Below are 25229 nucleotides of genomic sequence, written 5' to 3' on the forward strand. Positions count from 1 at the left end.
TCGTTGATTGAAGGACATAGGCCGGCGGAGAATCGGCGTTCACTATGCCAAGCCACGCCTTCCGCTCCACTGCCGCTCATTTTCCTCCCCAATGCAGCCTAGATGGGTTAGATGGCTTGTGTCTTTTATTTTTTTTATTTTTTTGCATGTTTGGGCCTTGGCCCTTCTGCCGTATTATGCCCCACGAGTCTGTAGTAAGGGAGTTGTGACTGGCCTAGTTTGGGTTGCACAATAGGCCAGCTTGTGCACGAGTTGGGCTCACCCAATGTCGAGATAAGCTGTTGAGGGCACCTTAGACTGAATGTGAGGTGTAGTCATGGCTTGATAGCTGTTACAGCAGAAATAAACATGTTAAAGTATAACATGTTAAATGGAGTATAACATGTTAAATGGAGTCATGGTAGGCAACTAACACCATAAGTAAAATAAACAGAGTTACAGCAGAACAACTGATATAGCAAATAGGAAAAGAAGATAAACACTACAATAGGATTTGTAATGCTAGCACAAAACTAGTAACATTAGTACTGTTAACATAAACCAAAAGGGGACTGCCACAAGACGCCCAGTAGTGCAATGAGGATAGCCTCGCTTTCCCTAATCTTGGGCTCGGCTGCTTAGCAAGAATGGGTCCAAAAAGGGAGACAATCCCTAATGTAGGTAACCTCAATGTAGGTTTCCGCTATAGAACTTACTTGTGCTAGGAAGAGGGCCTAAATGGTTTTGAGTTCTGGATTATGGGTCAAAGAGAGTGGGAATGTCATGGGGAGAGAAAAGTCGATCTATTGATGCATGCCATATTTCTGCCATAACTTTCTCTGCCTTACCACTTGATTTTTTTTTGTTAGGTTTCATTTCTCTTTTCTTTCTATGTGCTTTTTTTCTCCATTTACCACTTGCCACTCTCTCCTCATGTCCCTGTTCATGGTTACCTCTATTCCTTTTATACTTGCTTAAATTTATGGGTTTTCTCCCATTTGTCCCCAAGGCTATGCCAACCACTTTTGGTTTCTTGTGGGTATCTCTCCAGGACTACCCACTAACTTGTTGGTTGCCCAGCCATTACCTTTGCTCAGAGTGTGCTCGCCACACCACTCTCCATTTCCAGACAAAAGTTCTTGTTTTGTTTCTCTCCCATTCACTACCTTGCCTCCCCTCAGCGAATAAGGGTTAAGGGCTCTCTACACCTACCCCTATGGCATGAATTAAGTGGTCTCAGCCTGTGTTTACCTCTTTTGGGAGAAATGCCATCCCAATAAAGCATTTCCCTGAAAGGAGTCTCGATAAGAACCCAGAATAGAACTCTTTTCTCCCTACTACCAAACCACGCCCCTTGAATCCCTTGACTGAGGGCCCACCTCCCATGTATTGGTTGGATGCACGTGGGTGGTTTCTTGGGTCTTGTGTGAGTGCCACTACCATTTGCGTTGGTCTTCTTTCATTCCCACACTATTTCTGTCGCTGTTGCATCATACTCTTCTACTACACGTACTGGGTAATGTTTGTCTTCTGTGGCGTGAGGAATGTGTGGGCTTTTGGGATTGCGTTACCTTTTTTGTCCCATCTTGGAATGGTCATTGTCCAAACAGGGGCCTCTGCCTGTATAGCCCATTGGGTTCCTATTCCTAACATTCCTCTTCCTTTCCGTGGGCCTGTTGGCCATGTTGGCCCATTGGGCTTACTACCTCTTTCCTTGGGCTTCTTTGGCCCATTTACCTCATCTTTACTTCTTATTCTTTCTATAGGCCTGTTAGCTGTTATTCTTGCCATGTTGACCCATTGGGCTTGCTACCTCTTTTCATGTGCTTCCCTTACTCACTCACTTTATCTTTACCTCTTATTCTTCTCATGCTTACCTCATCTTTACCTCATATTCTTCCCATGGGCCTGCTAGATGTTATTCCTGCCATGTTAGCCCATTGGGCTTGCTACCTCTTTTTGTTAAGGACATATTTTGTGTAATTGGCTAATCCTTTGACAAAACGCATTTTACTTGTATTTGAGTAGATCTAAGATGTGTTTAATACTTCAAGAAACATATTGTTCAAGTCTAGTATTAAAGCCATGAAGATTGGACCAAGAAACAAGTGAATAAAAGTTGTTCAATAAAGCTGGAGAGATTGCTCGACACCTGTGGACAGATAGCTTGATAGATGCTCGACACCTGTGGACAGATAGCTTCATAGCTGCTCGACACCTGTGGACAGATAGCTTCATAGCTGCTCGACACCTCTTGACAGCTAGCTATCTATCGAGCTTCTTAAGCTTTTTCCTTATCGCAATCTTGACACCTTCTGGACACCTGGTAGATCGATTGAAAAAGTTTCTGTCTCCTCGATACCTCCTCGATAGTTGTATCTGTCGAGCCTCATTAAAGCTCAACACTTCCTCGACACCTGCTCTCTATCGAGGTTACGGGAAATCAAAATTTTTAGATCTGATTTTTGGGCTAGGCTTTTATATTTGTGTAGGGTTTCTTTTCTCACAACCCTAGACCTATATAAGGTTTATTTTAGAGGCCGTCACATAAGAGAATACAAGGAGAACATAAGCAAAAGGTGACCGATGCCTTATTCTCTTTGAAAGAAGCTACTGCGTCTTTGCGTCATAGGGTTTTGTAACGGATAAAATAGGTAACTATTTTTTTTTTTTTTCTAACTATCAAGTTAGTAGTTAAGGTTTTGAAACTATATTTTTTACTAGCATTTCGAGTCTAAGAGACTCGATTTAGGGTCTATAAGTCGAGTTTTTGGGACTCGATTTTCATGAGTTGTTCACGTCTGATGTGGAATTTTTTCCACGTAGTACACACATGGAAATCGAGTCTCTAAGACTCGATTTGTAAACCAAACATTTTATAAGTCTCAAGTCTTCCCAGAAATACCCAAAAAAAAATTGAAGCAATCCCATAAATAGAGCAATCCCAACACAATGAACTTGAAGAGAGAAAGAATCAGATTAGATCAGAGACCCTTTTTGAACCTACACTGAGACCCAAAATTGAATGATCTCACCTCACCTCGCCGGGTTGTTCGCCAAATCCAAAGAATCTAGAGACCCAAACTGAGATCGTCGTGGGTTGTGCGATTGAACCTAGATCGTTGTTGGCTGTGTGATTGAACGGAGAGGAATGCGAGATCGGTGTTTGGGTGTGGGGTGGAGATCAGCGTTGGCGTACTCAGGCTGCGGGGGCGTACCCAGGCCGTGCGCAGCCCCGGCCTTGCAACCTAGGCTGCGCGCAGCTCGAGTCGCGTGTAGTCCTGGCCGCGCGACCCAGGTCATACGCAGCCCGGGTCGCGCGAGTCTTTCTCTCTCTCTCTCTGATCTGTATTTTCTCTTTGATGGGTATTTTTTTGGGGTGTTTCAGCTTCTTTCTCTCTCTCTCTGATCTATATTTTCTCTCTGATCTATATTTCTTTTGGGTGTTTTAGCTTATACATCTTAAAATTTTTATAAATTATTTTGATTTACAAATTGAGTCTTAGAGACTCGATTTTCATGTGTGCACCACGTGGAAAAAATGCCACATCAGACGTGAACAACCTATAAAAATCAAGTCCCAAAAACTCGTTTTGTAGACCCTAAATCGAGTCTCTTAGACTCGAAATGTCAAAGTATAGTTTCAAAACCTTAACTACTAACTAGATAGTTAGAAAAAAAAAAATTAGTTACCTATTTTATCCGTTTTGTAACCAAGTGCTTCTTGATCTTCATTGTTGATGAAGTGAAGAACTTTGTAGCCAACTTCTTCTTCTTCAAGTTGGTGATTAAGTCGCGTATTGGGATCCGCGTAAATTGGTTAGTCACGTATTGAGATTCATGCAACAAAAAGGGTGGCATTCATATATTGAAGAGTTCAGAGGTTCTGAAACGGTAGAAGGTTTCTATTGTAAGTTCATCTACGAGGATTATAGAGTCTAGGGACAAAGGTTTTGTACTAAATTTGAAACTTCTCTTTATTATAGTGGATTGCTTTTCGGGAAGGTTTCTCCCTAGGTTTTTTACTCTGAAATTGCTGGTTGGTTTCATTAGTTTTCTTGGGTCATCATATCTTGCCTTATTCATTTTTCCGCTACATGATTTTGACATGATATTGATATTTGTTTGCTTTAACAAGTTTTATTCATAATAAATCTAATTAACAGTTTGAGTTTAAAACTTATTAATTCTATCAACCGGGTTTAAATTTCTCAACACTTTTCTTGGGCTTCCTTGGCTCACTTACTTCATCTTTACCTTTTATTCTTCCCATGGGCTTGCTGGCTATTATTCTTGCCATGTTAGCCCATTGGGCTTGCTACCTCTTTTCTTGGGCTTCCTCGGCCCACTTACTTCATTTTTACCTCTTACTCTTCTCATGGGCTTGCAGGCTGTTATTTCTGCCATGTTGGCCCATTGAGTATACTAACTTTTTTTTACCATTCATATTTCTTCTTTCTTTCACTTCCCTTATTGTTGAGCTTCTTCTGCTATTGGGCCTTTTATCAAAAATGGACATCAATAGATACAAAATAGAAATTTTACTTTAGCCTAATTTAAATGTATATGTGTGTGAAGTTCTCTCTTAGAGACTTAAATCCCGACTATCGCGCCAAGGGTGCGCGGTGGTGTAAGACTTAAAACTTAAAAAGACGTTAATGTATTAAGAATAGAAAAGAAAAAATAGACGTGTGTTATCCGTTAAGTAGTGGAGCATGAATTGGGATAGGAACTTTGAGATAGAGGATCTGCATTTGAAGCAACTAATTAATTTTCAATTCTTTTATTTCATGCTCCTAATACATGCAAAACAAAGAGGACATAAAAAATAATAATAATACAAAAAAAAAAATGATGATTTTGCCTTTTGAATAACCTTCAATTTTTCAATAAGAAAAAAAATTAGCCGATAAAAAAAAAAAAAAAAAAAAAAAAAAATTAATAATACCAAAAAAAAAATGATGATTTTGCTTTTTGAATAACCTTCAAATTTTCAATAAGAAAAAAATTAGCCTATAAAAAAAAAAAAAAAAAAACACAAATTAGAAATGAAAACTTAAAATGGAAAAGTCCATTCACATATATTTTAACAAAACGCGTGAAGTTATTGTGGGCTTTATTAGTCAATTTTGAATATTCTATTGAATTTGACATTTCTTTCTTATTTGAGTATTGCTCTTACGTACATTTCTAGTCCACAAATGAGGGTTAATAATAATAATCATAGGTTCTATTTTATTTTGGAGTCAAGATTAATGTTTGCTAATGCATGATTGAGTAAATGCAAGGTTGAAATTTATCAACTATCTTGTTGGTTTTATTTCGTGCCAATTTGCTTGTAATTTAAGCACTTAGTAATCCTGTATTTAGGTGGGATTATTGTAAGGGTAGTGTGTGAGAAGATGTGAAGAAAAGCTCAAGTATGTGCAAAGAAGCAGAGTTTTGCGGCTAGGACTTGCGGGTGGTTCGCGGCTACAAGCCGCCAAATGCAGGCACATGAGATGCACACGAGGAAGCTGAAAGGTCGCGCCAGTTGTCGCACTACAGGACAAAAGTCCAGGCTAGCCAGACCGTTACGTCGCGACTTGAATTCGCGACTTGGATAAGCCGCGAAACCAAACCGCGAATCAGCCCTGTTTGGCAAAAACTGTCTCTTCGTATTCCTTTCTCACCCCACTATATATAGACCCTTATACCCACTAAATTGAAAGAGCTTCCAGAGAGAATTTTTGTGAGAGAAACCCTAGAGAAAAACAAGATTGCCTCATCCCCAATCTTTACCTTAGAGACTCTATAAATTCCTCTACTCTCTTCCTCTCCATTATTACATCCTTGAGAGGCCATTGACCAAATTCTTATCTCACCACACCCACGTCTGTGAGAAGGTCCATTTGGTGCTACGGGAAGCAGTTTGGAAGGAACCAATATACATTGGTTGATGCTATGGTATAGTAGCGGAATCCAGGAAGCTAAAGAAGAAATAGGTTCGGCGTAACCTCGTTGGAGCAAGAAGCTTGGAGGGCTTAGGTACTTGGGTAGATTAGGCTTGGAGGGTTTTCTGCTGTTTATGTATCCCAACTATATTCTTTAGTTATTTATCGCTTGGAGGGCGGCGGAGAGGTTTTACGTCGAGGACTTCGGTTTCCTTTTCGATAAAGCATCGTGTGTTGTCCGTGTGTTTGCATCTTTCTTTCCTTTATCTTTGCCTTATATTTATTGTTGTGGTTGTGTTTATATTTGGCTTAGATTTGTTATCAATTCTGTGATTGGCTTATGTTCATATTCCGCACATTAATTGTTTGATTATAAGCTTGAATTGATATTTTATAATTTTGAGTCTAAACGTTTAAGGGTGTTTTATACACATATTGAACTTTTAGTAAAGAACTATACATTTGTTACTGGATGATTTGATCTTAGATGGTTGATTTGGTGCAATAATGGAAATCAAAATGTCAGTCTCCCCTCCCTCCAGTAGGAATCTCATAGAAAAAGGTTTCTTACTCTTTTGGAAACGCAAAAATATAATCAAAATTTTACCGTCTACTTAATTTTTAATTGTAAAATCTGAAAATGTTTATATCTGCAGTAATCATTAAGATGTTATAATTCTAGATATTGATTTATGGTTGAAAGAATACGCCAACTTGCTCATCATTAGGCCACTGGTGTAGCCCTCCAATGGCCATGACAGGTTACTACTTCCTTGCTTTCGTTAAGGTTGGACATAGGCCCAAGTTAGGCCATTACGCTGAAGCACACTTTTTTTTTTCCTAACATTACTTGTTTAGTTAATTTTTTTTACCCTTTGATTGAAATGCTCAGGCGTTCTATTTGGTAGCTAGAGAATATCTGACCAAAGTTTGAGAGGACTGGTCAATTAGACTTTTGTTATTTATTTTTAGCAAAAATATCAATTTGGTCCATACATTTTGGTAACAGTTAAGTTGGTCCTTGTTATTTTATACTTGCAGTCAATTCAATTTTTACTGTTAATTCACTAGGGACATGAATTAATGGTAATGACCAAATTGACTATAGTAGTTTCAAATTGTTCTAAAACAATGATCTAGGATTGGCTCTTTAGCTTCAAACCGTTCTGATCAAAGTGCTTAAGGGCTTAGAGAGAAATGGTTTGAGCAGTGTGGTTAGTAGCATATTATAATTATCTCTAAAAATAAAGGGTTGGTGATAATTAGGTTAAGATTTTCTCTCTTTGTAGCACACAAAAATAACTCTCTAAAATAACTTCTGTGTCGTGCTATAATATGACCTTCTATACGCTTGAATGTAGGGAACAAAAAACCAAGACAACATTGACTTAAACAAAACATGTCAAATTTAGCTTTCCTATTTTTTGATCAATCAAGCCATATCAAGAATTTGCTTTTGATTGATTGAGCTGTGATTAAAATTTAAAAGGTCGTTGAAGACTCTTGTTTGATCAATTGAGCGTTAGGGTAGTCAAATTTTTTAAATTCTGTATTCTTTGACATACATCTTGAACATTACAACTTGAAATCTTAACTTTCCACTTTGTCACCAAAATTAGTGTGCCTTTTATTGCTTTTACTATTATTGTTTTAGAATTGGTGATTGATTACTGTGGTTGAATTCCTTATTGGAATACACATAAATTATTCAATTAATACCAACTAATCCACTGCATAAATAATTTGGGGTCTAAGATTTTCCTAAAATGTTTTCCATGGTTTATATAAAATAAGTCAAAACGGTGAAAAGCATTTTCTATGAGAAGTGGGAGTGGTTTTCTACAATTTCCTTATGGCCTTCCCCATTCATTTCTTCTTGCTCCTAAAACCATCACCATCACCATCACCACTACTACCTTCACTACATTCACCACGACCATTGCTAATTCTATCACTGCCACCACTAGTATCTTTGAGGTCGCTACCATTAGTACTCTCACCGAAACCAGCATTGAGTCTATATGAAATATTAATGATTTTTAAGCGTATTAAATGATGTATATAAAACGTTTTCAAGGTCATATTCAAATTTGCTACAATAAACATCAAAACTAGTCACTCTTTTTGGAATTTTTTTTTTCAAGGAAATTAAAATGTTTTCCACTGAAACAAAGAAACAAAAGAAAGCATTTGAGAGAATATAATTATCATACCTTGTCAATAGAAATACAAAAATTAATTTGAAATTACAGGGGAAAATGGAATTGGATTGGAAATCTCCAGCGTTTCACCTCCTCTAGTGTGGATTGTATCATTTGTATGCATCACGTTCTTAAGCAAATAACATCATCAATTATAACATAATGTAGATTTTCTCTTTATTAATGTAGGAATCTATTTTCTTAACATTGAACTCCCCTCTATGAAATGATTACCTCATGAAACTCCCTCCTTTTCTCATTCAATTAATCTAATTATTCAAATTAAAAAGAAAAACCTAATAAGTGTATTGATAAATATTTCATTTATTCATTTAATATGAAAATGCACCAACACACTATTTCACCAAATATGGATCTTCATTAATCCTCTGGTAGTTCTCCACTTCTTGCATTGCCTCGTAAATGGAATCTATGCCTTCATTGTAGCATGATTGAGATGCACTAAATCCTGCATTTGCCAAGGATTCTGGATATTTATTTTGGATGTAGGCATTGTCCAATATAAAGGGTTCAGTCCAAAAGTCACTAAATGATTGTTCAAGTGTTTCAAATGTAGCGAGACTATCTTCTGCACTCCAATTTATGCCAAATATAGGTGCATTATCAAAGCTCAAGTATGAAAATTCACTAGAAGATGTTTCTAGGGGTAATTGGGAGCTCTCCTGAACTTGGTAAGAGGAAGAACTGCTTACAGAACTGTCAGTTTCTGTTTTCCTTGCTATATCAGCGTCATGTTGGTAAGCTTCATTGGATAGCGTTTTCATCTTTGATTTTGTAGGATTTTTCTTGGCGCGCTTCTTTAGGTGGGCATGCCAATGGTTTTTTATATCATTATCTGATCTCCCTGGCAAGCTTGCTGCAATCATAGACCATCTACAAAGAAAAATACATGGGGTTTATATAGAGGTTTTTTTTTTTTTTTTTTTTGGTTGTTGTTGTTGTTGTTGTTTCTTCTTTTCGATGAATGAGAAGGTTGTATTGCATCAAATGCCTAGAGCTCTAGAGTACAAAGTTAAAGTAACAGCACCTATTAGCAGAACTGGAACACCAGTATATACACCAAATCTAACTCAATTTCAAAAGTTTATATGTAGTTACATTACTATATATTTATATTCACACATTTAAGCTCATTGAAAAATTCATTTTGAATCATTTCAAAGAAAAATGACTAATTATGGTGACATATCTTGGTTACTTACAGACGCATTTAATGAAGACATAAGATGTTTATGAGTCTTCACCATGCCAACATGTTTACGCTGATTCTTCAAAATGACTGGCATGCATGAAGTAGGTTATGCTCATAAATATTTGTTATCAATTATGAAAACATGCAAACAAGAAAAAGCGCATGGAAAGAAGGGGAGATTTTGATATAAAGTTATGTTCGTCCAAATTCTTGTTGAAGAATTTCTAAGTTTTAAGTCCTTACTTATTGCCTAGTTCTTCATGCAATTTGATGATCATAAGCTCTTCTTCTTCTGTGTAGTTTCCTCGTTTTACATTTGGCTGGAGGTAGTTCATCCATCGCAGTCTGCAACTCTTCCCACACCTTGATAAACCTGTAATCAATGTATAACAAAAAAGGTTGATTAACATGAAGTACTGTAAAGCCACAGGATTCCAATTTATTTTTTTATATTTGAATTTTCCCAGGAAAGAAAAGTATGACAGAAAATGGAAGACAATCATGATAGTCAATAAAGGCAAATTATGCATAAAAATGAACAATAAAAGTAAAGGAAAATCATACAAATGTCCTTCTTGGATTGATTTCTATCAGCTTCAAAGAGTTTCTTAATTACCTGCAAATTTGGGAAGTTCCCGCCAGTTCCAGTGGCCAAATCTTTGAATATAAGACCTTAGTTTATTATCTTCTTCTACACTCCATGCACCTTTCTTTAGTCCATTTTTATCATAGAAGGGAGCTCTCACCATCTCTCTCTAATTAAAAATTTAGGTCAAGTGATTCCCTAGCTCTACGTAGCATATTTATTCAAAAAAATTGAGTTGAAAAATGTTCAATAATTACTTCCTTGAAGATGGACCTATCATATGTTTGGTCAAGAAAAGAAAAAAAAAAAGAAAAAAGAAAAAAAAAAAAAGTAGGCCCCCAAAATGAAGTTGCAACGAAAAGGTCTTTTGATAAAGTCATGATTCCATGAGTGAAAGCGCTATTTAGAGTGTGTTACATGCCGCAGCATAAGCTGTGTTCGATTGTATAGAAGCCACTTCTTCTATGTAGCCGTAAGGTAGGCACAAATTTTTCCCTAGATATTTGAGATTATCAATTAGCATCAATGTAAGTCTTGCATCCTAAGAGCACTCACACACTACAACAAAATGTATTTTTAGCGACGAAAATTAGTGAGGAAATATTTTTCGTCGCTAAAAATACAGCTTTAGTGACGAAATTCATATTTCGTCACTAAAAGTGAAAAAAATTATTACATTTAGCGACGAAAAATAAATTTCGTCGCTATTGTAAACTAAAAAATAGGCGCCAGTGGAGGGAAATTTTTTATAACATAATGTAGATTTTCTCTTTATTAATGTAGGAATCTATTTTCTTAACATTGAACTCCCCTCTATGAAATGATTACCTCATGAAACTCCCTCCTTTTCTCATTCAATTAATCTAATTATTCAAATTAAAAAGAAAAACCTAATTAGTATATTGATAAGTATTTCATTTATTCATTTAATATGAAAATGCACCAACACACTAGTTCACCAAATATGGATCTTCATTAATCCTCTGGTAGTTCTCCACTTCTTGCATTGCCTCGTAGATGGAATCTATGCCTTCATTGTAGCATGATTGAGATGCACTAAATCCTGCATTTGCCAAGGATTCTGGATATTTATTTTGGATGTAGGTGTTGGTACAAACACAATAATAATGGAAACAACACTAAGAGAAACTGAATAGTACGCTGAATATTATTAATTTAAAGAGAGAAATTACACAACACTATTTGGACTGAGGCGCGGCACTCGCTCTCTTTAAGGAGATTCAAGCCCTTGGTTGGCTAATCTTTGTAACCGGTGCAGACCTTCTCTGACTTGTCTCCCCCAGGATACAACAGCCCAACAAATGTTGTATGGCTAGAACAGCTTCTGCACAAAGTGTTCAAGCCCAAAGCTCCACTAGAAAGAACACCTTTCTTTGGCCCGAAATTTCTCAAGTATTTAGGAATATTATTGAATTCACTCTCTCACACAACACTCTTTGCTTTTAACTATTTTCTTCATTCACTCTTGATATGAAATTAGTCCATATCATAGCCGTATATATAGTCTTCCAACCCTTTACATAACCTACATGTTATTTATTAATTTAGAAAACTTCTCTTAATTTATTTAATCTAACTTACATACAAGTAACTTTTTCTTTAACAAATTATAACTCATCTCTTTATTCATCTTCAGTTATTTTGAGTTTCAACATATTTAATTTAAAATGTACTAACAGTAGGTATTGTCCAATATATAGGGTTCAGTCCAAAAGTCACTAAATGATTGTTCAAGTGTTTTAAATGTAGCGAGACTATCTTCTGCAGTCCAATTTATGCCAAATATAGGTGCATTATCAAAGCTCAAGTATGAAAATTCACTAGAAGATGTTTCTAGGGGTAATTGGGAGCTCTCCTGAACTTGGTAAGAGGAAGAACTGCTTACAGAACTGTCAGTTTCTGTTTTCCTTGCTATATCAGCGTCATGTTGGTAAGCTTCATTGGATAGCGTTTTCATCTTTGATTTTGTAGGATTTTTCTTGGCGCGCTTCTTTAGATGGGCATGCCAATGGTTTTTTATATCATTATCTGATCTCCCTGGCAAGCTTGCTGCAATCATAGACCATCTACAAAGAAAAATACATGGGGTTTATATAGAGGTTTTTTTTTTTTTTGTTGTTTCTTCTTTTCGATGAATGAGAAGGTTGTATTGCATCAAATGCCTAGAGCTCTAGAGAACAAAGTTAAAGTAACAGCACCTATTAGCAGAACTGGAACACCAGTATATACACCAAATCTAACTCAATTTCAAAAGTTTATATGTAGTTACATTACTATATATTTATATTCACATATTTAAGCTCATTGAAAAATTCATTTTGAATCATTTCAAAGAAAAAATGACTAATTATGGTGACATATCTTGGTTACTTACAGACGCATTTAATGAAGACATAAGATGCTTATGAGTCTTCACCATGCCAACATGTTTACGCTGAATTCTTCAAAATGACTGGCATGCGTGAAGTAGGTTATGCTCATAAATATTTGTTATCAATTATGAAAACATGCAAACAAGAAAAAGCGCATGGAAAGAAGGGGAGATTTTGATATAAAGTTATGTTCGTCCAAATTCTTGTTGAAGAATTTCTAAGTCCTTACTTATTGCCTAGTTCTTCATGCAATTTGATGATCATAAGCTCTTCTTCTTCTGTGTAGTTTCCTCGTTTTACATTTGGCTGGAGGTAGTTCATCCATCGCAGTCTGCAACTCTTCCCACACCTTGATAAACCTGTAATCAATGTATAACAAAAAAGGTTGATTAACATGAAGTACTGTAAAGCCACAGGATTCCAATTTATTTTTTTATATTTGGATTTTCCCAGGAAAGAAAAGTATGACAGAAAATGGAAGACAATCATGATAGTCAATAAAGGCAAATTATGCATAAAAATGAACAATAAAAGTAAAGGAAAATCATACAAATTTCCTTCTTGGATTGATTTCTATCAGCTTTAAAGAGTTTCTTAATTACCTGCAAATTTGGGAAGTTCCCGCCAGTTCCAGTGGCCAAATCTATGAATATAAGACCTTAGTTTATTATCTTCTTCTACACTCCATGCACCTTTCTTTAGTCCATTTTTATCATAGAAGGGAGCTCTCACCATCTCTCTAATTAAAAATTTAGGTCAAGTGATTCCCTAGCTCTAAGTAGCATATTTATACAAAAAAAAATTGAGTTGAAAAATGTTCAATAATTACTGTGAAGATGGACCTATCATATGTTTGGTCAAGATTAAAAAAAAGAAAAAAAGAAAAAAAGAAAAAAGTAGGCCCCCAAAATGAAGTTCAACGAAAAGGTCTTTTGATAAAGTCATGATTCCATGAGTGAAAGCACTCTTTAGAGTGTGTTACATGCTACAGCATAAGCTGTGTTCGATTGTATAGAAGCCACTTCTTCTATGTAGCCGTAAAGTAGGCACAAATTTTTCCCTAGATATTTGAGATTATCAATTAGCATCAATGTAAGTCTTGCATTCTAAGAGCACTTACATCAATGCTTATATAATAGAGGAGAAGTACTACATTTTAGTCAATCAAGTCTAAAATTCATATACATCGCGCCATGCAAAGTTGTGTAAAAATATATAGTTGTTTAAGTAATTATGTAAATTTACTCTGACACTATTTATTTTGCATTTAATTTTTTTATTATTTTTTTTTATGTATTTCGAGGATAAAAAAATGAAGGTGGATGTTGGTTATTGTGGGTGAGAAAGATAAACAATTTTTTAAAAAAATCAAGAAAATTAATATTTTAATGAAATGTAGTGTAAAATAAATAATTTAATATAAGGTGGTTTAAAAAGTGAATATATAAAATAAAAAAAAGTAAATTCTTATACTAAAATAGACGTAAATTTTTGCACAAGCTAAATATGGTAAAAAAAAGAGAGCTAAATACTCCAAAAAACAACAATCACCAGGGTAAATTTTTAGCATTCAAAATAACAAATGAATAGTATCTCTATATATATATATATTTATATATATTTATTCTTTGCTTTCTCTCCCTCTGATTTTGGTGCCGAGACAAGCACACACGCAATTACGTCAAATGCAAAGTATTGATTTGAAATCATGGTCAAATGCAAGATGAGATCTTAATTACGTCAATTTCCCACATTTTCAATTACTCTAATGTGTCGCAATCGCATGCTTCGTCACAGTGTGGCAGCTCTACATTGTAGAAAGGGTGTTCAGTGTTCACAACAACATTCTAACTTGACAAAATTTTTACTTGCAAAAGAGAAAAAGAGAAAAGAATATATATATATATATATATAGATACACACACACACAACTAACTAGTTTTGTAATTACGTTCATAATATTTTCACAATAAATTTTAGGTGGTAAGTTGTTATCAGTTCTAATATGGACCTACTACTAACATAACTTTTTAACCACCAATAGTAGTTTATTACCTATGATTTTTTGTGAAATAATTGTTGTTAAAATATTGTGGATGTAACATTACGTTTTACTTGAAAAAAAAATCTTGGACCCCAAATATGATCTTAACCCCTTAAACGAAAATAAAAATGAGCTCAAATAATAGCAAAAATAGTCCAAACAAATACAAGACTAAGTCAAACAACAAAAAATTATCAAATAATTCAACAAAAAGCTCATTTAAAAAAATAAAACCTCTATTCGGCTCGTAGTCATAGTAAGTATCATCCATTGCTCTCTCTCTCTCTCTCTCTCTCTCTCTCTCTCTCTCTCTCTCATCATTTCAGATTTTCTTTTATTTTATTTCTCTCATCTTAGCATTCTTAGTTATCACTTTTTCTCTCATCAGTCTCTTTTTGTCTTTTCATTTTATTAGTAGAAAGAAATTGTAAAACTTCATATATTTGTTTGTTATGATGTTGATATATTTAAGTTCTTTAAAATTTTCTTAAAGCTTCCGCTGCTTTGACATATGCCCTGTTGCATTATAAATAGGCAAAAATACTATTTTGATCCTTACATTTTGGGGTCACAATTATTTGGTCCCTACATTTTGGTAGCAATCAATTTGGTTTCTATTTAAGGACATATTTTATGTAATTGGCTAATCTTTTGATAAAATGCATTTTACTTGTAATTGGGTAGATCTATGATGAGTTTAGTACTTTAAGAAATAAGAGTTCAAGTCAAATGTTAAAGCCATGAAGATCTAACCAAGAAATAAGTGAAGAAATAACTTTCACTAAAGTTCGACAAAAGTCTTGACAGAATCCTTTCTATCGAGAATTAATGTTGAAGCTCGACAGAATCTCGACACAAGCTGTTTCTGTTGAGAATTATGAAATCAGACTTTTCAGATCTAATTGCATGCAGATTTTTGTATATTTGTGTAGATTTTCTTTTCTCACAACCCTAGACATATATAAGGATTATTTTAAAAGCCGTCGCACATGTATTGAGTGACCTAGTGCCTTATTCTTTCTGAAAGAAGCTACTGCGCTTTTATGCCAAAGGGTTTTGTAACCAAGGAGCTTTCTAGTCTTCATTATGCTTGAAGTGAAGAACTTTGCATCCAACAACCTTTTTCAAGTTGTTGGAGTTAGTCATTTACTGGGATCCATGTATCATTAGTTAGTTACGTACTGAGATTCGTGCATTAAACAGAAAGAGTGCCACTACAAGATCAAGTCCAATTGGGCATTGGAGTGAAGATTCAATTGTAAGTTGGTAATTTGGGATAAACCAAGGGTAGTTGGTAAGATTCCTTTTACTTGTAATCGCTTGATTATTAATTAGTGGATTCTTGGGAGTGGTGACCTTAAAATCACCTGGTGAGGTTTTTGCCTTAGTAGTTTTTTTCATTCGTAAACTAATCACCTTGTCAAATTTAATTTCCGCTGCATTTAGTTTAGTTGGTGATCTGTTTGTGCTATCATGCCATTACATGTAATTGAACTTAATTAATTAACTTGGGTAATTAATTAATTTGCAAGGGGTTAATACATTTTTGGCCTATCACCTATAATTTTTGACTTGCTATCAATTTGGTCATACCGTTAACTTACTAACAGAAAATGCCGACGTGGTAAATGATGTGCACTATGACTCACTTGGCCCAACCAAAATTAGCCATAACAATTAAAAATCTACGTCATATCCACGTTAGCAAATTTAACAAAACCATCCATTCTTTTTCATCCGTTCTTCATCACCCTAAAAATGAATAATGGATGAAAAAGAATGGATGGTTTTGGGTTGGATTGGATGAGTAATGAAAAGACAATTAGATTTGTTAATTTTTCTAATGTGGATGTGACTTGGATTTTTAATTGATGTGGCTGATTTTGGTTGGGCCAAACCTTTCATATTATAGGCCACATAAGCTTCTTAGTTCACACTGTTTGTCACATTGGCATTTTTCATTAATGAGTTAGTGGTAAAGACCAAATTGTTTGCAAGTTAAAAATAATAATGATTAAATTGACTATTATTAAAATGTAGGGATTAAATTAACTGTAACCACAAAATATAGGGACTAAAAGGATGTCTTCACCTTATAAATAATTATCTTCTTGAATTACTAATCATCTATATATATATATATATATATATATATATAGGTCTCTCTCTCTCTCTCTCTCTCTCTCTCTCTCTCTCTCTCATCATTTCAGATTTTCTTTTATTTTATTTCTCTCATCTTAGCATTCTTAGTTATCACTTTTTCTCTCATCAGTCTCTTTTTGTCTTTTCATTTTATTAGTAGAAAGAAATTGTAAAACTTCATATATTTGTTTGTTATGATGTTGATATATTTAAGTTCTTTAAAATTTTCTTAAAGCTTCCGCTGCTTTGACATATGCCCTGTTGCATTATAAATAGGCAAAAATACTATTTTGATCCTTACATTTTGGGGTCACAATTATTTGGTCCCTACATTTTGGTAGCAATCAATTTGGTTTCTATTTAAGGACATATTTTATGTAACTGGCTAATCTTTTGATAAAATGCATTTTACTTGTAATTGGGTAGATCTACGATGAGTTTAGTACTTTAAGAAATAAGAGTTCAAGTCAAATGTTAAAGCCATGAAGATCTAACCAAGAAATAAGTGAAGAAAGAACTTTCACTAAAGTTCGACAAAAGTCTTGACAGAATCCTTTCTATCGAGAATTAATGTTGAAGCTCGACAGAATCTCGACACAAGCTGTTTCTGTTGAGAATTATGAAATCAGACTTTTCAGATCTAATTGCATGCAGATTCTTGTATATTTGTGTAGATTTTCTTTTCTCACAACCCTAGACATATATAAGGATTATTTTAAAAGCCGTCGCACATGTATTGAGTGACCTAGTGCCTTATTCTTTCTAAAAGAAGCTACTGCGCTTTTATGCCAAAGGGTTTTGTAACCAAGGAGCTTTCTAATCTTCATTATGCTTGAAGTGAAGAACTTTGCATCCAACAACCTTTTTCAAGTTGTTGGAGTTAGTCATTTACTAGGATCCATGTATCATTAGTTAGTTACGTACTGAGATTCGTGCATTAAACAGAAAGAGTGACACTACAAGATCAAGTCCAATTGGGCATTGGAGTGAAGATTCAATTGTAAGTTGGTAATTTGGGATAAACCAAGGGTAGTTGGTAAGATTCCTTTTACTTGTAATCGCTTGATTATTAATTAGTGGATTCTTGGGAGTGGTGACCTTAAAATCACCCGGTGAGGTTTTTGCCTTAGTAGTTTTTTCATTCGTAAACTAATCACCTTGTCAAATTTAATTTCCGCTGCATTTAGTTTAGTTGGTGATCTGTTTGTGCTATCACGCCATTACATGTAATTGAACTTAATTAATTAACTTGGGTAATTAATTAATTTGCAAGGGGTTAATACATTTTTGGCCTATCACCTATAATTTTTGACTTGCTATCAATTTGGTCATACCGTTAACTTACTAACAGAAAATGCCGACGTGGTAAATGATGTGCACTATGACTCACTTGGCCCAACCAAAATTAGCCATAACAATTAAAAATCTACGTCATATCCACGTTAGCAAATTTAACAAAACCATCCATTCTTTTTCATCCGTTCTTCATCACCCTAAAAATGAATAATGGATGAAAAAGAATGGATGGTTTTGGGTTGGATTGGATGAGTAATGAAAAGACAATTAGATTTGTTAATTTTTCTAATGTGGATGTGACTTGGATTTTTAATTGATGTGGCTGATTTTGGTTGGGCCAAACCTTTCATATTATAGGCCACATAAGCTTCTTAGTTCACACTGTTTGTCACATTGGCATTTTTCATTAATGAGTTAGTGGTAAAGACCAAATTGTTTGCAAGTTAAAAATAATAATGATTAAATTGATTATTATTAAAATGTAGGGATTAAATTAACTATAACCACAAAATATAGGGACTAAAAGGATGTCTTCACCTTATAAATAATTATCTTCTTGAATTACTAATCATCTATATATATATATATATAGGCAAAGTTCAGAAAAAATTTAATTAGATTTTAGAATTGAAATTTAATTTTGTGTCATGTGTCCAATTTTAACTTTATAAATTTTTGTGCCAATGGTTATTGGTTCAAAAGCCTAAGAGACAGTCCATTTTTTTTGGAGACAAGAAACTATCCATTTTCAATTATTCAACGATAGTCGGCTAGACCATGACTTTCATTTGCTCCTTTTTTGAATTTCTCCAAACGTTTCGCTGTAGTCAAAATTCAAGGAGTTGAATACATTCTTAATTTTATTTCTTCTCATTTTTCCATGTGTCTTTCTTCTTTTGAAGATTGAAACACATGCATAATATGAATATATAATAGCCCCCATCTGAAGGAGAATCACGCAGAGCCAATGATGAAGGTTGGTCATTTAGATCATGTGATGATTTTGTTTAAACAATATTTGACTATGTTCTGTGAGAAAAAAAGAAAAAAAAAAATTTAAACTGAAAAAATTCATTATTTTAGAACTCAATAATTGATCATTGAAGCCAACGGCCTCTCACGGGATCTTGAGTGGTGATGGACGGCAAGTCGGCGACACAAGCAGCAAAATGAATTTGGAACCGAAACTGCAAAACTAAGAGAGACGAGACAAAACTGAAAGCTCAAAAGACACTGTAGCAAAATAATTTTTAAATGTGTAAATAGTATCGTGGGACCCATTTTTAATGAAAAAGTTGCTAAAAAGTGAAATTTGTGGGTTCGTAAACAGTAAAATTTGTGTGAAAAAGTCAAATATTGCTGCTACTGTTCAATGAACAATAGCCACAACAATAATGAACAGTACAAAAAGCCGGCTGGGAAAGCTGAAAAGTAAAAAAAAAAAAAAACGCAAACGCGTTTGGGAACGTGCTTCCCAAATGCACACTACGGAGAGAGAGAGAAACGTGTGAAAGAATATAGAATATATCAGTAATTTTCTTACTGAAAGGTGTGAAAAGCAGTGAATGTGAGAGAGAGAAACGTGTGGAGAGGAAAAAGTAAAAAAGACAGCAGTACCAACGAGTGAAAAAAAAAAAAGAAAACAGGTGATGTATTTATTGCTTCTTGATTCCTTTCATTTGAAGCCATTAGTTTTTATATTATTTAGGGTCTATTTGGTTCGCGTAAAATAATTTTCGAAAAATAGCCTATTTTTCAGAAATGCTATTTTCGGGAAAGGAAAATATTTTCAGGTGTTTGGTTGTATTATAAAAATTGTTGTAGAAAATATTTTCATGTGTTTGGTTCTATTTTGAAAATGCTATTTTCCTATAATTTTTTCACATTTTCTCAGCATCCAAACAAATTTTATTACCAAAAATTTCAACATCATAGCCAATTCAACAACAAATTCCAGCAGCAAATTCCGGCAATCAAAACCCACAACCACCAAAACATCACCACCACACCACCACAACAACAACAACAATCAAACTTTAAAAAAACAAAACTGAGAGATTGAGGAAGAGAGAGTGATGGGTCTGGGTCTGGATCTGGGTCGACGATGAGATCTGGGTCGAAGGCCTGGGTCGTCGAAGGTCTGGGTCGAAGGCGATGGGTTGAAGGTCTGGGTCGAAGGCGATGGGTTGAAGGTTGAAGGTTGAAGGCGATGGGTCGAAGGTTTGGGTCTAGGTTGAAGGCTCTGGGCTTTGGGTTCGTGGGTCGCCAGCTTTGGTTCGAAGATCGGTGGTTCGTGGGTTGACGGCTCAAGGCGGTGGGTCGCCGGCTCTAGGCTTTGGGTTCGTGGGTAGCCAGCTCTCTCTTCTTCCTCGCGCTCTCTCTCTCTCTTTCTCTGGAAATCAATTAAAGTGAAAATAGGAACGGAAATTCATTTCTGTTGTCTAAGGGAAAATAGGAAGTGATTTTCCGAAAAATTCTATTTTCTATAACTACCAAACACGTGGAAAATGATTTCCTGAAATTGTTTACCACCAATTCAAACATAGGCTTAGGTTTTTTTTTTTTTTGGTCAAAAAGAAAATATTTCTTTGCTAACAACTTCCCTACCCAAACACGTCACCATAGCATCATTTTGTACTTTTTTTTTTATTTTTTATTTTTTATCTACTTCACTTATAACTTATAAGCTTAATTAATATTAGTATATAAGTAATTGCAAAAAATATACTATTAAAATTATTAAAAGGATACTAAATTTATTTATTTTAAACGTTAATGAATATATATATATATATATTATTTTGCGTAGCCGGGTTTTGGTGGTGGCTGGGTTCTATTCGAGGTGGTGGTGGTGGTCGTGCCTTTGGGTTTTGTTTGGGTGTTTGGTGATTTTTTGTTTAGGTGTTTGGTGAGTTAGGTATTGGGTTTGGGTATGAATTGCTCGGTAGTGGGTGGTTTGATTTTTGGGTTTGTGGGTTTCTCGGCAGTGGGTGTTTGGTGATTTTGTTTCTGGGTTTCGGGTTTGTGGTTTGATTTCTGGGTTTCTAGGTTTGTGGTGTATGATTTTCTGGGTTTGTGGGGAAGAAAAATGAAGAACACGTTCTTCATGTTCTTCGGTGTATGATTTTCTGGGTTTGTGGGTTCTTCATGTTCTTCGGTATGATTTTTTGGGTTTGTGGGGAAGAAAAATGAAGAACACGTTCTTCATTCGGTGTATGATTTTCTGGGTTTGTGGGAAAGAAAAATGAAGAACACGTTCTTCATGTTCTTCCAAAAAAAAGGAAAAAAAATTAATTTAACTAATTTCTTTTCTTTAAAAAAAATAATAATTAGGTTATAACTTTTTATATTATTTTTATTTGAGGTGGCTTTTTTTCAAAAATTAAATTGCTGACGTGGCATTTTTAAATATTATTTTTATCTGACGTGGCTTTTTTTAATATTATTTTAATAGACACGTCAGCATTTACTGTTGGACCGTTTGCCATGTAGGATATTTCTGTTAAATGAGTAACGGCAGAGACAAAAATGGGAAGCGTTTTTCAGGATAAGGACTAAAAGCGGTAAAAATAAAATGTAGGGACTAAAATGGGAATCGCCTGAAAATGTAGGGACTAAAATGTGCTTTTCGCCATCTAATTATTAACATTAAAAAGAAAAACCTAACTAGTATATTGATAAATATTTCATTTATTCATTTATGGTGTGTTTGGATACTGTTTATTTTGCTGAAAACTGAAAATTGAAAGCATTGTAGGAAAATAATTTTTAAATGTGTGAATAGTGCTAAGAGACCTATTTTTAATGAAAGTTTTATTGAAAAAAGAGGTTTGTGGGTCCTGTGAACAGTGCACAAGACCCACTGAAAAGCACTGAAACGTGTTTCTCAATGAAAAAAAGTGTGAAACGCAAAATGCAGACGTGAAACTCAGTATCTAGAGATACTTAATATGAAAATGCACCAACACACTAGTTCACCAAATATGGATCTTCATTAATTCTCTGGTAGTTCTCGACTTCTTGCATTGCCTCGTAGATGGAATCTATGCCTTCATTGTAGCATGATTGAGATGCACTAAATCCTCCATCTGCCAAGGATTCTGGATAGTTATTCTGGACGTAGGTATTGTCCAATATAAAGGGTTCAGTCCAAAAGTCACTAAACGATTGTTCAAGTGTTTCCAATGTAGCGAGACTATCTTCTGTAGTCCAATTTATGCCAGATAAAGGTGCATTGTCAAAGCTCAAGTATGAGAAATCACTAGAAGATGTTTCTTGGGGTAATTGGGAGCTCTCCTGAATTTGGAAAGAGGGAGAATTGCTTACAGAACTGTCAGTTTCTGTTTTCCTTGCTATATCAGCGTCATGTTGGTAAGCTTCATTAGATAGCATTTTCATCTTTAATGCTGTAGGATTTTTCATGGTGCGCTTCTTCAGGTGGGCATGCCAATGGTTTTTTATATCATTGTCTGATCTCCCTGGCAAGCTTGCTGCAATCATAGACCATCTACAAAGAAAAATACATGGGGTTTATATAGAGGTTTTGTTTTGTTTTGTTTTTTTGTTTCTTCTTTTCGATGAATGAGAAGATTGTATTGCATCAACTGTCTAGAGTAAAAAGTTCAAGTAACAGCACCGATTAGCAGAACTGGATCACCAGCATATACACCAAATCTAACTCAATTTCAAAAGTTTATACGTAGTTACATTACAATATATTTATATTTACATATTTAAGCTCATTGAAAAATTCATTTTGAATCATTTCAAAGAAAAACTTACTAATTATGGTGACATATATTGGTTACTTACAGACGCATTTAATGCAGACATAAGATGCTTATGAGTATTCACCATGCCAACATATTTACGCTGAATTCTTCAAAATGACTGGCATGCGTGAAGCAGGTTATGCTCATAAATATTTGTTATCAAGTATGTAAACATGCATACAAGAAAAAGCGCATGGAAAGAAGGGGAGATTTTGTAAATAAAGTTATGTTCATCCAAATTCTTGTTGAAGATTTTCGAAGTTTTTAAGTCCTTACTTATTGCCTAGTTCTTCATGCAATTTGATGATCATAAACTCTTCTTCTTCTGTGTAGTTTCCTCGTTTTACATTTGGTTGGAGGTAGTTCAACCATCGCAGTCTGCAACTCTTCCCACACCTTGATAAACCTGTGAACCAATGTATAGCAAACAAAGGTTGATTAACATGAAGTACTGTAATGCCATAGGATTCCAATTTATTTTTTTATATTTGGATTTGCCCAGGAAATAAGAAAACTATGACAGAAAATGGAAGACAATCATGATAGTCAATAAAGGCAAATCATGCATAATAATGAACAATAAAAGGAAAATCATACAAATGTCCTTGGATTGATTTCTATCAGCTTCAAAGAGTTTCTTAATTACCTGCAAATTTGGGAAGTTCCCGCCAGTTCCAGTGGCCAAATCTCTGAATATAAGACCTTAGTTTATTATCTTCTTCTACACTCCATGCACCTTTCTTTAGTCCATTTTTATCATAGAAGGGAGCTCTCACCATCTCTCTCTAATTAAAAATTTAGGTCAAGTGATTCCCTGGCTCTAAGTAGCATATTTATACCCAAAAAAATTGAGTTGAAAAATGTTCAATAATTACAGCCTTGAAGTGGACCAATCATATGTTTGATCAAGATAATAATTCAAAAAAAAAGGTAGGCGCACAAAATGAAGTTGCAACGAAAAGGGCTGTTGATAAAGTCGTGAAACATGAGTGAAAGCACTCTTTAGAGTGTGTTACACGCTGCAGCATAAGCTGCATGTGTTCGTTTGTATAGAAGCCACTTCTTCTATGTAGCCGTAAAGTAGGCATAAATTTTTCTCTAAATATTAATTTGGAGATTATCAATTAGCATCAATGTAAGTCTTGGATCCTAAGAGAACTTACATCAGTGCTGGTATGATAGAAGAAAGTACTACATTTTAGTCATTCAAATCTAAAATTCATATACATCATGTTATGTGAAGTTGTGTAAGTATATATAGTTGCTAAAGTAATTGTGCAAATTTACTCTGATACTATTTATTTCGCATTTAGTTTTTTTATTTTTTCTTTATGTATTTCGAGGATAAAAAAAAGGGTGGATGTTGGTTGTTATGGGTGAAGAACGATAAATAAATTTTTTTTTTTTGTAAATCAAGAAAATTGACATTTTAATGAAATACAATGTAAAATAAATAAGTTAATATAAGATGAAAAATAAAAATTATTATACTAAGGTAGACGTAAATTTTTGCATGAGTTGAATATAGTAAAAAAAAAAAAAGTGCTAAATACTCCAAAATTTAGCAAGCATGAGGGTCAATTGTTATATATATATATATATATTCTTTGCTTTCTCTCTCTCTGATTTTGGTGTGCGGTGGCTATAAAGATCGTTCCATGTGTCCCGAGGCTTGAAGTCAAATCTCTAATCAAATTAGCTAGGTGTAGAGGCTGAGATCAAGTTTTGGGAGAGAAATACTAATGTCACGTTTCCGTCACTCACAGCTTACTATATATTGTTTAGCGATTTGAGTTAAAAGTTGTAAAACTTATTGTGGCACTAACATTGCATTTCTCCTTAGAGAAAGCTACTTCACCGTTTATTTAGGCCCCTCAAACATTAGTATCTTAGGTCGTGTCCCAATTAATAAGGACCATCCTGTTGGTGATTCTCATAGGTCGTGTCCCAAGTAATAAGGACCATCCTGTTAGTGATTCTCACCGTTGTATGTTCAGAGACAGCAAACAACGTACGGAAAATGTGTACAAGCACATGCAGATAACATAGCTAGCGACAGCAAAGTATTGACCATTATAGAAAGGGTGTTCAGTGTCACAAGAACATTCTAACTTGACAAAATTTTTACTTGCAAAAGAAAAATAAAAAAGAAAAATATATATATACACACTCACACAACTAAAACTAGTCTTGTCTACCCTTAAAAAAATGAATACCATAAAAATTAATCTTTTTTTTTTTTAAGAGATAAAAGAAAGAACTTATTCTAATTTGGACCTACTACAAACATAACTTTTTTAACCAACAATAGCAGTTTGTTACCTATGATTTGTTGTAAATTGTTGTTAAAATATTGTGGATATAACATTACGCTTTACTCAAAAAAAACCTTGGACTCCAAATATGATCCTTAACCCCTTAAACAATAAATAAATAAATAAGAGATCAAGTAGCAACAATAAAAATGAGCTCAAATAATAGCAAAAATAGTTCAAACAAAAACAGGACTAAGTCAAACAATAAAAAAATGATCAAATAATTCAACAAAAAGCTCATTAAAAAAAAAAAAAAAACTATTCGGCTCGTAGTCATAGTAAGTATCATGCGCTGCGCTCTCTCTCTCTCTCTCTCTCTCTCTCTCTCTCTCTCTCTCTCTCTCTCTCTCTCTCT

At 34.5% G+C, this 25229-nt stretch overlaps 3 protein-coding genes across 3 annotated transcripts; all 3 read right to left on the bottom strand.

Moving 5' to 3' along the window:
- Window positions 1–8469: 8469 nt before the first annotated feature.
- On the bottom strand, window positions 8470–10075 carry LOC111994053 (transcription factor WER). Its single transcript, XM_065780703.1, has 3 exons — window positions 9943–10075; window positions 9570–9699; window positions 8470–9007 (listed from the first exon to the last, which is right to left on the bottom strand). The coding sequence occupies exons 1-3, from the start codon at window positions 10073–10075 to the stop codon at window positions 8470–8472; spliced, it is 801 nt and encodes a 266-aa protein (XP_065636775.1).
- A 1530-nt stretch (window positions 10076–11605) lies between these two features.
- Window positions 11606–13196, bottom strand: LOC111987707 (transcription factor MYB15). The gene is made up of 3 exons (XM_065780704.1): window positions 12908–13196; window positions 12535–12664; window positions 11606–11999 (listed from the first exon to the last, which is right to left on the bottom strand). The coding sequence occupies exons 1-3, from the start codon at window positions 13038–13040 to the stop codon at window positions 11606–11608; spliced, it is 657 nt and encodes a 218-aa protein (XP_065636776.1). The 5' UTR covers window positions 13041–13196.
- An 8560-nt stretch (window positions 13197–21756) lies between these two features.
- On the bottom strand, window positions 21757–23338 carry LOC111987706 (transcription factor MYB14). The gene is made up of 3 exons (XM_024019428.1): window positions 23206–23338; window positions 22836–22965; window positions 21757–22294 (listed from the first exon to the last, which is right to left on the bottom strand). Exons 1-3 carry the CDS (start codon window positions 23336–23338, stop codon window positions 21757–21759), a joined length of 801 nt encoding a protein of 266 aa, XP_023875196.1.
- Between the last annotated feature and the right edge of the window lie 1891 nt (window positions 23339–25229).

The sequence above is a fragment of the Quercus suber genome, unplaced genomic scaffold (genome assembly GCF_002906115.3).
Source record: "Quercus suber isolate HL8 unplaced genomic scaffold, Cork oak 2.0 scaffold_243, whole genome shotgun sequence".
NCBI classification, from domain to species: Eukaryota; Viridiplantae; Streptophyta; class Magnoliopsida; order Fagales; family Fagaceae; genus Quercus; species Quercus suber.